The 12,792-nt window shown below is 34.4% G+C and overlaps 1 protein-coding gene across 1 annotated transcript in view; it reads right to left on the reverse strand.

The window, feature by feature from the left end:
• Positions 1–321: 321 nt before the first annotated feature.
• The window catches only part of LOC145985360 (G1/S-specific cyclin-D2-like), a 39,492-nt gene continuing 27,021 nt past the window's right edge, over positions 322–12,792 (reverse strand). Inside the window, exon 5 of the mRNA XM_083119279.1 lies at positions 322–3,775. Within this exon, the coding sequence (XP_082975405.1) occupies positions 3,599–3,775 (177 nt within the window). The 3' untranslated portion in view covers positions 322–3,598. The remainder of the gene's footprint in view (positions 3,776–12,792) is intronic.

Raw genomic sequence — 12,792 nt, forward strand, 5'->3', positions numbered from 1 at the left:
ACCTGGACGAATCCACATATTCTGCTGATGTCAAGGCATTGGAAGGCCATTGGCAGAAGTGCATTAACCTTCAATGAGATTATGTTGAAAAATAAAACCTCAATCACTCTGATATTGTGTTTCTTTCTATCAGATTCTTAGAACTGTCTGAACAGCCCTCGTATGTGCCTCCACCGGGTATCGAACCTGGGACTTCTTGATGACAAGGCAACGACACTACCACTGTGCCATGAGATTATGGGATATATCAATATAAGAGTGTGTAGATTGGGAAAGGTGAAATTAAGGAATAAAAGGTGCAGTGTTGTATCTTGTAAAAACACACATATATTTATTTTCTGGCAAAAAAATGAAACAGGTCTTGTCCCATTTACAAAAAAAGCTATGGTAGATAGAACTGTTATATTAGAAAGACTGCATCCACAAAAAAGTGGATATGGGAACACATGAGGTATTTATATCTGTTAAACTATTGCATTTACCTGTTTATTGATATATGGAACAAACTGTTGTGCAGTGTACAAAATACAATTGATCATAATCATGCGAGAAGAACGAAAAATAACAAACACAACATTGCCTCAGCTGAACATGTTCATGATCTTCATGCCAGTCAACAACCTCTTTATGAAAAAATAACAATGAAACGCAATCTTACAAATTTGCGACAAGAACTTTTACAATAAAATTTGCAAGAAAGATTTGTACTCGATTTGTGCACCAGTAAACTTATATTTGTTGTGAAAAGAGGTGAAAATATAAAATCGTATTTCTTATTTACATATCTGCACATATATGCAGTGTTGCATCCAAGCATATATAGTTCACAATGATTACAATCTTCGTCCTAACCCTTGCAAGGCACTTATTTATGTAACTCAGTCAGGCATTGATACATTTTTATATCACCATACATAAATAATTCTAACTTGTTCTCGATCACTGTAGTTTATGCTTCACGCTTTGGTACTGAAATATAACAACTGAATCTGTCACAATATAGTCTTCTAAAGAGAGAGGAAAAAGTTTACCAATCTTTTAATAAAGTTTCAAATTTTAATATGCAACATGACTTTTGTTAAGCATGCACAGTTTTATTAGCAACCTAACTGTAATCTTGCCAAATCATGATTCAATGCACAGAAAAATCTTAGTGTGCGCTTTCTTTAGGCATCTAAATTACCACCAACACACACACACACACACAAACTAACCCTCACAACCTGCTCAACACGTTCATTTCCATATTGATACAGACAGACATTTAAACAAATTGCAGGCAATATCTGTAATTATCATGATATGTATACATTGCAAGTGCAAAAAAAAGTGGTGATTAACTTGCATGTTTGCTCAATAGACTGACTTGAGGCACCACAATTTTTCACATTTATATATATATATATAAAATCTTTCTTCTTATCATACATTATAGCTTTTGGTTCCTATATTTCTGCATTGACATATTCAGATACAAAATACATCCTTGTACATACTTCAACTTACAAACACACCCATTCAAATACAGTATTTACAAATGTAAAGAATTAACAGTCTTTCACATGGTAGGATGAAGATAACTTATTACTGACGTTAGTTATTAAATTGAATGATATTTTTTTGGCTTCATTATTTTAAACATTTATTTACACTAAATGTAAGCAATGCAAGTAACATTACCTTAGTCTTAAGAAAATTACTTTACATAATTAAATACAATTATTACCTTTCTTCAGGCTTTCCAAAATTCTTAGGATAAAAAAAAATTGCTGCATTTTTGTTTCTCACATTAATAGCAAAATGTATATAATACTAGTACAAATCAAGTTTCACAAATCCTGTATAATACTGTAGAATTTGATGTGGTTCTGGCATAATTAAAAACATTTTCTACTTACTGTCACAAAACCGCTTAGAGCTTTGATTCATAATTATGACATACACACTTTGCATCCTCTTTTCAGTCTTACGTTTCTTTCTTAATTTCAAAGCAAACACTTGCACCAAAATTATAGAATGAATACATATCTTAAAATATAACTTGTTTCTACACCTTAATAGACATAATTTTCCCTCAGATTATGAAAAAAAAAAATGCTACAAATGTAACAGTGCCCCTATATCTCGAGTTCACAAACTTTGGATATTTTTATGTTCTCAATAATAGTCTTGTATTGATTTATTAAACATCATTCAGCCAGAGGAGAAAATATTTTCAATTCTTTTTTGCAATTTGCCACATGTTTACATTAATAGTGTATTTGAATATAATATATATAAAACATGAAAATGCGACAAAAGCCAGTGAATATGAATATGTTACTCCACAGAGCAGCAATGACAATTAATTTGTCTAGAAAAAAATTGCTGAAGTTGTACTCACTTTCCACGAAGTATATTGAAATTTATTTCTTTTACAAATCCAGTATTTTCATAGATGGTACTGAATACAGTCATATGGTTTGTAAATTAGATCATTTCTCAATGGATGTGATTTCAGGGGGAAAACTACAGCTGTAACAATGTAAGACACCAGAGTTCTCCAGAAAGTCAGTTACATAGAAATAGTACAGATCACTCCACATTCGCATTAATCGCTGCGAGAATGAATTCTTATTGAACAATGTGAAATATGACAAAGTAACCTTCAGTTAGAATGGACAAAAATTAAGACTAGTTTTATTAGGTTGGAAAGTTTGAAATCTTATTAGCACATTCTTGAATTATTAAACATCTTTCATCATGAAAAAAAAATATATGCATATATAATATAATTATATACATAACTCCTCTGCTACAATTCATTGACTTCATTTTTACTTACCGTTCTCCTTTTTAAGCAATCACATGTATTATACATATAGAATTGGCTTCTGTGCTAATAGGAACATTTTCCAAACTACAAAAAGGAGAATTATTTAAAATATATATATATATATATATATATATAATATTTATGTATAAACATACTATATACAACTCATCGATATGACTTAAGGATTTACTTTATACCTCCTCAAAATTCTAAGAAGCGTACGATTTACCTTTCCCCTTGTTAAATGCACAATTGACTCTCCCTTTTTTTTCCATGTCTGCAGCTTAGGAAAAGATGAACAAACATTAACATAATGAAATTAATAAAATTCTGCTTTTCACATGCAACTCACTGTTTCCAGCAAAAAAAACAAAAAAAAAACTCACGAATTGAGAGCCTTAAAATATACTTTCACACATCATCAGTCTATGTTTGTAATAAGATCCTCATTACCTAGTTTGATCAAAGTGGACTGTTAGAATGAAGCGAACTCTGTAAACCCAGTGTAGAATACCACGCTTTCGAACGCAAAGCAATGGTACACAAAATATCCTGAGAAATTAATATAGCCATGCATGTGAAAACATGCACAGCATTGGACTGTTATAACATACCGGTATTGTTTAAATGCATAAAGTATGCATTTACAGGAAAGTTTTGCATTGATTTTTTTTACTGATGTAGGCACTTCATGTACATGCCTACAATTTAAATAACTACATGAGTTGTTCATGTACTTTGTTCCGTTTCTAATTCTACTGGAGTGTTATTCTACATGGCAGTTCAGAAATGGATATCACGAACATCCGTTGGGGTTTCAGCTTTCCCGTGGTCCCCCAATTTTTCACTAGATGTCACTTCTGTCCGCTGTGGTGCATTAGCCTGGTTTGACTGATTCCGACTTCCTATGGCTGATGAGACCATTTCTTCAATCTGATTGAAACAACTTTGTAGGTAGTCCTATAAAACAAATAATGATATTAAGCCAAATGCAATGTACAATGCATCCTCTAATATATACAAAATAAACAAATCAAACTTCTAGTAGAAATAGCAGTCTCAGCAAATAAAAAATCAAGGATTGAGTTAGGTTATTTTATGTTACAATTGATGAAGGGTCACTTGCAAAGAACACCTATGCCCAGGCCAGAATTTGAGCCCAGGTCCTTGGCATCGCAGCATTAGACGCTCTGCCATGAAGGCTGTCAAATAACTAGAGGCATGCATATTTCGTTTTTGATGAAAACACAAAAGGTGAAATAACACATTGTAATGCTAATTTTGCATGTTTCTGAAAGGTGTGAGGTGCATTTTCCCAAGACTACTAGAAGGAAAGGCTGGGGTCAGACACGCCTCTTTTCGCGACTGCTGCGGGTGTGACGTCATGGGCGGACAAAACCCAGCTGAGTCTTTACCCCATACGGAAAGAAACGTGGAAAGGCTGATCTGTTTTGTTCTTTTCGCTCCATTTTTCTTGTATTTCTCGATTGTTGAGTTCAGGGTGCGAAATCCTGGAGGGGACGAGGGGGATTTCCCCCCACCAACAATCTTGGCCACAAAAAAAAACACCAAAAATTTCCCGCGGGAAAGAGTTTTTGTTATAACAATGAAAAGATAAGCAATTACTTTAAATTTCAAATATACTTTACTAAGAATAATATTGAAAAAACACACAAATTAGTGTAGTTGTGAGTGTTGAATGCTTTCTGTCTCAAGAGATCATTAACAAATCTACATCAATATGTATGAAAGTAACAAATTAATTTCTAATTAATAATCACAATAATTATTTTAATTGAGTAATTTATTTTTACTTTTAATAACATTACAAATATGTACATCGTATAATTCACACATATGTTTGTGGGGAGGGGGGTTGTAGGTTACGAACTTTCTCCCCCTCACCAGTTTTCAATGATTTCGCACCCTGGTGGCTTGTGAGGTGTTGCAGTTCACAATGCCTTCAGTGAGGTTTTGCGACGTGTCGTGATCTCCGATGAAAAAAAATAAAAACAGCGGGCGACAATATATAACTGAACACATCGCATCTAACGCGACTTGTTAGTGGATTGCAATACCAGTAGTCTCATTACACAACATCAGGCTACCATACACTTCAAAATACACAACTTGCTATTTATATACGAGTGATGCTTAAATGACAACGTAGTTCAACTTCCGTCCTCCATTGTTCTATTATTTATTCAGTCAAATTTTCATCACAATCCCCCCCCCCCCAAAAGTTAAGTGGACTCAACCAGCTTTCACATACCCGCCTGTAGGCACCCCTGTTCGACATTCCACTGATTATATATACGTATAAGTATATAAAGTGACCCTCGACTTTTTTCAGTTCTATGTCTCAAGTTTTCGTTCAGCGAAAAGTTTTTTAAAGTGTGTGTTACATAATACACACGGAACTTCCTCACATTCCTCCCTGTGTAGTTCAAAGATTCATAAGACTCAGAATTGTAATCTGAATAAGGAAATTTAATTAAGAAATAAATACCAATAGTCGAAGCAAAGTTACCAAATTTGAAGAAGTTAAGTGAAAACAGCTCCTCTCTCACTCCTAAAAGAGAGCAATAGACGAGATTGTTTTCTTTTACATATTCAACTTATCCATAATTTTGGCTTTCTGCCTTTCTTTATTTAACAAAATTATTTTACGCATTCAACATATATATTTTTCTTTCTGCCCTAACAAAATGCATTACTAGGTGTATTAACCGCAATTTTACATGAAACTAATGTTTCACAGAGGAATGTGACGACTTATAAACTACCGATAAAATGTGTGCGTAAATGGCTGTGTAATCCAACTGTAAGGACATACGTTATGTCGGATCCTAAGTAAGTCTGTGTATTTACTCCCAATTAGCTTCTGGGCATAATTACGGCTCTTTTTTGTTCATAATTACTGCTTTGATTCGGCTGCGAAACCGGAGCGTAGAGCGATCTGTCCGCGCGTGACGTCACGCCTGACGTCAAGGACCACGTGATCAGGTATGGCCCCAGCCAAAAAGTATACACGGAAAGAGCGCCGAGTCCGCCTAAAAATGGAAATTACGCCGCGCATGCGCACTTCATCTCTCGAGGTCTGGGACACTAGCGACGTCGCACCTTAGGTACAGTGAACTAACATGCGCTCTACTGTTAACAAATGAATGCAGCATCGCGTGAGTGTATTCGAATTTGAAATAATGATTGTCTGGTTTCGTTGACCTGCTACCGTTGACGTCGAACTAGAGTATCATAGTTCGTTCTAGTTCGGGTTAATGTTGTCAAAAATTGAAACTATGAAGATTGATAATTATTTGAAGCAGTTTGCAATGATGTTTCACCGAATATGCTGGAAAAAAGCGATGGATATACATACTATATAAGAGAGAGGTACGTATTTGTGTGTGTAGTTGCTTCTTCACGTGTATTTTAGTTCCTATGTAACAACAAATTAAGCAAATATATGATATGGGGATATATATACTTTCATGGGTGGAAAATAAAATGATGCTATGCTTTGGTGTGTGCACAGACAAGTGAGACCAAATTTATCATTGAAAGAAATGGGAAACCAAATAAACATTACAACGCACACGTGGTATTTAGATAAATTGACCACATATTTATACTAAAATTAAAAGTGCTGGTATTATTTTGAATCTTTCTATATCTTTAATTTTTGTTTTGCCTTTATTTCCCAAATTATTATTTTTTTAAAGTTCAAGCTTGTGAAAGAGTGGTTGTCATTCACTAAATACATAGAGATATAAAATGTTATTTAATTTATATTATAGTATATACTGTGATTGTAAATGTATTCTTTTTTTTTATTAAAATACTAAAATTTCGTGTTTTTTTATTACAGATATTCACAGGTGTTGAATGGAATGGAAAGTCTGAACTGCAAGGACACATTTCGCTTTATCTGTGAAAAGAATACCCTGCCTGTTTTCTGCAACAATAATACTGAAAAATGTTTCAGTGTGGTCGATTTTTATCTTGTTAGTGAATCTCCATTGAGGTGAAAGGGGTCAATTCTGTTTATACGTACCGTACAGTGTTAGTGAATGAAGAAATTTTTATATAAAGATGATATATGATTTCATTGAAGATTGTGTTTCCAGACAGTGTATAGTGTTAGTAGTAATAGTATGTACATCAAAAGGGAGTGAAGACAATAGCATACTTTTTATGGTGGTTATGTGAATCTACACAAATGCAGGGAGCATGGTGATGATCTGTTTTGATTAGTGTTTATTTGTGGCTGCTTTGTGGTTTCATGTAGTGTGCTAAGATATGTGGTTCTAGTGTATACATGGATGGAATAATGAATTCTAAGAGAGTAATTCTATTTGGTTTGTTCTTTTTCCTTACTAAGGTGTAGGCATTAAACAGGAGAATATATTGGGGTGGAAATAACACAGGAAATATATTTAAAAGCACAACCATATATTATAATGGAGGGACTTGCTTCATCGCTGTGAGGCTAGCTTTCGGGCTATTTTCACCAGGTTTTAAAACTCTGCATGTGTATGATCTATGACCTGGCTTGGTCTTTTACATGGATATAATTGTTGATGTGAATCAAACTTACGTTAGTGTGCATTTATATTCATGGAGTTTGAAAAAATACCACCAGGTATTCTGATATGGACTGCTGCTGCTATGTCAGTGAATGCTAATGTTGTTAGGTTAGGCAGCTCAGGGTCTCACTACAGAACATGGGCTGCTTTTTGCCTCTAAATAGATTAACAAAATTACGTACCTTCTACTTCCATTTTCCGGTGTTACTTTTCCGATTACTATTAGCCTATATTATTGCATGTAAAAAATGTTTTTACTGCTGCTAAAAGCAATGCATTTCTCCATTCGTTCGCGTCCATATTGTTTACACACAGTTGCTGTCATTTGTTTTGTTTTTCCTGCTACTAAAATATTGCATTTCTCTTATTCGTTCGCATCCATATTATTTACGCAGTTACTTTATTTCGACGAGGAATGCCTACAAGGTTAGGTTAGGTCGGGTTCCAATAGCATAATTACAATGAAAAATGTTTTTCCTGCTACTAAAATAATGCATTTCTCTATTCGTTCGCGTCAATATTGTTTACGGACAGCTACTTTAATTATTTCGATGAGGAATGCCTACAAGGTTAGGTTAGACCTGTTAGGTTGGGTTCCAATAGCATAAACACAATGAAAAATGTTTTTCCTGCTGCTAAAATAATGCATTTCTCTATTCCTTCACGTCCATATTGTTTATGCACAGCTACTTTAATTATTTCGATGAGGAATGCCTACAGGTTAGGTTGGGTTCCAATAGCATAAACACAATGAAAAATGTTTTTCCTGCTACTAAATAAATGCATTTCTCTATTCGTTTGCGTCCATATTGTTTATGCACAGCTACTTTAATTATTTCGATGAGGAATGCCTACAAGGTTAGGTTAGACCTGGTAGGTTGGGTTCCAATAGCATAAACACAATGAGAAATGTTTTTCCTGCTACTAAAATAATGAATTTCTCTATTCGTTCGCGTCCATATTGTTTACGAACAGCTACTTTAATTATTTCGATGAGGAATGCCTACAGGTTAGGTTGGGTTCCAATAGCTTAAATACAATGAAAAATGTTTTTCCTGCTACTAAAATAATGCATTTCTCTATTCGTTCGCGTCCATATTGTTTACGAAAAGCTACTTTAATTATTTCGACGAGGAATGCCTACAAGGTTAGCTTAGACTTGGTAGGTTCGGTTCCAATTGCATAAACACAATGAAAAATGTTTTTCCTGCTACTAAAATAATGCATTTCTCTATTCCTTCGCGTCCATATTGTTTACGCACAGCTACTTTAATTATTTCGATGAGGAATGCCTACAAGGTTAGGTTTTATTAGCATAAATGCAATGACAAATTATTATTCAGGCTAAGAGAACTAAACCTAGCTACCTAACAACGTAGGAATTTTTTGCTTTCACTAAATTTGTGCAGGAATGTGCACCACCATGTCACTTTTTCCTTCCAAGAGCACCCAACCTGCATGGGTATTTCTAGTTTTTTCAAGGAAATAAAATTTTCCGTACCTTCAAACTTACTTTTCCCAATTACTAACTACAAAACATTACCAAAAAATTATGAACCACGTTCCTCCTAAGCAGCCCATATTCTGCAGTCTTACGCAGCTCAGGTTTATGGCTGTTAGCATTAAAATTTCTTCCATAAATACTTTCAATACCTGATTGTGTAATTTCTGATCTTCAACATCTGGTGAAAATAGCCCAGATGCTCGCCTCGGTGGTGGAAATAATTCTCCATATCGAATATTGAAGACTTTTTTTTTAGCAGTATAGTTCACATGTTGTGGTGAAGACACTTCTGACTTTACCAAGATATTCCATAGAAAACTTACATTTGGGGGTCGGGGTGAAAACTAACTAAAACAGCTTCAGGGTAAGTACCTCCATGTGTTTCAGCAAGTTTTAACAGGAGTGGCACATAATGCAAAGTGCACATCCAAGAGCTGTTGTGAAAAGTGAGTTCCAGTGTCTACTTATATTTATTTGGATTTTTCCATATTGTTAGCCACCAATTTGCTACAACAGGTAGCTGCATGTAAGATTTTTTTCTTAAAAAAATAGGAGCCAACGATTAAGTATTTCCGAGAGGTCTTCCTTCTCGCAGATGGCGATACCAACCTTGTGTTATGACGTCAGACGTGATATGCCTACGTTGTCAAGTTTGGTTCTCTTAGCATAAATACACTGCAAATGTATTATTTATGCTCAGAGAGCTAATACTAATAAGCCTAACCTAACAACTTATGCATTTAGCCTAACAATGAAACCATCCCACAGTGACTTCAGAACGCAAGGTTGGTATCATTAAAAACTTACCGAAATGTAAGTAAAAGAAATAGAACCATTACAGAATGTCCTGGAAATAATTGTTAAAATGTGGAAATGTGAAAATAAGTTTTAATAAAGTGAGCAGGGGATCTTCCGTGAGTTGGCATTTTGATGGTGGTGTCATCAGATTTGAACCTACATGTACTTCACATGTGGCCTCTTTTTTACTCTGAATTTACATGATTTTTAGTGAATTACACTTGTTTCACTTAATGAAAGGAGAGGAAGAAATGATTGCTTTTATTTAGGTATTATATAGACACTCCCATGTTCATTACCATGGTAGAATCTAAAAAAAATCATTTTTGCATTAAAAAATCTAGTGATTTTTTTGTTACACAAAAGAATTGTTACACCTTTCACTTGTTTAATGAATATACAAAGTAACACAATATGGGGACATAATACAGTAAGTACACTGTTCATGTAATGCAAATAAGATAACAAAATCATTATTTGTGCAGTCTCTGCAATGCATATGTTCAAGTAAAATACGTGCATACTTTTAGTAAGAATTAGCAGAATCTTACTGAGGAATATGTAACATTCGATAAGTTTTCATAGCTATTTATTTAATTTCTTATGTTCATTTATGTAATGAAGGGGCCACCAAAGTAAACTTTTTTTAAAACAAAGGGAGCCTCCTCCTTGTGGGCAAATAGCCTGTAAATGAAAATGGCCAGTCTATGTATTTGGACTGCTTGACATCTTTATTGTTGCATGATAGTGGTGAAGTCAGTTTCTGCATTAATTTATTCTTGGGCACTTACTCCTTTGATGATTTTTTTTTCATTGAACAGTAGAAACACCTGTAAGCGAACTGAATTGATGGTTTGTGTGTTTTTAGTTCCACTTATGCTAATCAGGACTGAAACTACAGTTTAGTAGGATTTGAACCACTGCTTCAACCAGGTATTGAAGTCAGGTCTAATGCACAGGTTTGGCCTTGATTACACTTTTAGGTTGTGAGGATGGGAGAGAGATTTAGCACCAGGTATGTTTTTAAGATGTATGAAAAATTCATGCATTCTTTATCTGCGCTACTCCTGCATGCATATCGTAGTCAACCATCGTTTTTTGTGTGTGTTGTTAGAAAGAGAGCACCCTGTGTTGCTGCATCTCCTCTTCCCTCCCGACCAGCAGCAGACATGATTAACTAACATTCAAAGATGGAAGTGTATGGGACTGTTTTACAACTTGGTTCCAGTATGTTCCAAACAATGTTTGTTAACTACGTAAATATTTTCAAAATACAAAATAAGGGGGATTTTTTACGTAAAAGTCGGTAAGTAGGAAAGTTTTAAAAATAAATTTGATTCATAATGACACCATGAAGTTGATAAGTAACTATCTGAATTATGATTATAGCTCAAATTAATTATCCAGAGTACTAGATTTTCTTCATATAGGATGAGTAGCAGGCTAAAAATTTCCATTTCTTGTTACCAAAAATGGACATTTTGCCAGTGCAATTTTCAGTATCTTGAAGACATTGTGCATACTATTATTGCTTTAAAAAATATTTATAAGTGTGAAGAAACAACCTTTTTTCCCCTGTATACACCAGGGTACTTCAAGATTTTCATGCGTACTGCCAATGAGGCCAATGGAACAGTTGGTTGCAGGTCTTGTTGCATTTTTCTTTCAGCGAAGATAATACCTCAGAATAAAAATAATGAGGTTTCATAAGTACTAAAGTAACTTTAGCAAGCCAGAAGCAACTCTCAGGCTGCATTTTGGACAATCCTCCTATGTACTGAATGGTTGTCATTTATATGTTTTATTTGTTTATTTACTTGTGCTTTTCTACTGTTAAACAAGTAAATAAGGAAATACTGGTTTTAGTTTGTAGGAACGATAGGAGAGCATGGTTTCATGCACTAATTGTGCTTTTTCCCCACTCTCAAGAACATTCTCGACTTCGAATTTATATAGGTTTACAATTTTATTGCAGCTGCATGAAGTGTCCGAAATTGTGCCTAAAATTATGAAAAGACAATTTTTCGGGGAGCAACAAAAAAATACATAATAAAACTGATCTCATGGGTACAAATTAATTTACTCATATCATAGTGATAACTAGGGCTAGGATTTTTATGACCTAAAAATCACCAAAATATAAAAAATAAAATATGCTCTTATGACCCAAAATTTTACAAAATATGCCCTTATAACTGGACTGTTTCAAACATCAACATCTAAATGCAGACATATTTGCACGTATGTACTATTTTAGTTCACTTTATGGACCCGAGTTGCAATACACAATGAATACTTTCTCTAAATTTTCAACGAAAAATGCAAAAGATCTTAATACAGTGGAAAAAAACTCGAGTAAAAATGGGAGTAAGAGCGAATCCACTTCAAAAATGACTATATTTGTTGAAAATTTAAAAATATGCTGAATATGACCGAAAATTCATCAAAATATGCTTATCACGTAGAAATGGCCAAATATGCCCTTAATAAGCACCTTAATTTAATTAGTTTCTTCATAATATGAATGTCTACATGTTCAGGGAACATATCACCCTTACCCTAAAAAAATATTCTGTCATGAAAATGATCCTAGCCCTAGTGATAACTATTATCAAAATAGATAAGTATATCCTTCTTAAAGTATAGACAATTAATTGATTTTAATAATCGAACAACATATTTCAGTCCTTTAATGTTTTGCGCAACACGAAACTACTAAATTCAATATCCAATTGACTGTAGTGTTGAATCTGAAAGACGTCTGCATATAGCGTGCTTGCTGCGTTGCTATGGCAACCAACGTAGTTCGGTACCTAGACGGCGGCGGCAGCACCAGTCCACCTGCCTGTTCCTCATTGGCCAGTTTGTTTCAAAATTTCTGACGTCATCTCAAGCCGTCTGCTAAAATGTTTCCATTGTAGGGATAGGGAGTTATTTCTCTCCCCTAATCTTATTCTCTTTGGCCCCAGCCTTCTACTCTAGTAGTCTTGGCATTTTCCTACCCTGTTTTGTCACGAAATGATGCGAAATGAACTGCAAAATGCAAAATAGACTGAAACACGAAATTTACCGTTAATATACCGACGCAA

Source organism: Lepisma saccharinum, chromosome 3, assembly GCF_977018435.1.
Source record: "Lepisma saccharinum chromosome 3, izLepSacc3.1, whole genome shotgun sequence".
Taxonomy (NCBI): Eukaryota; Metazoa; Arthropoda; class Insecta; order Zygentoma; family Lepismatidae; genus Lepisma; species Lepisma saccharinum.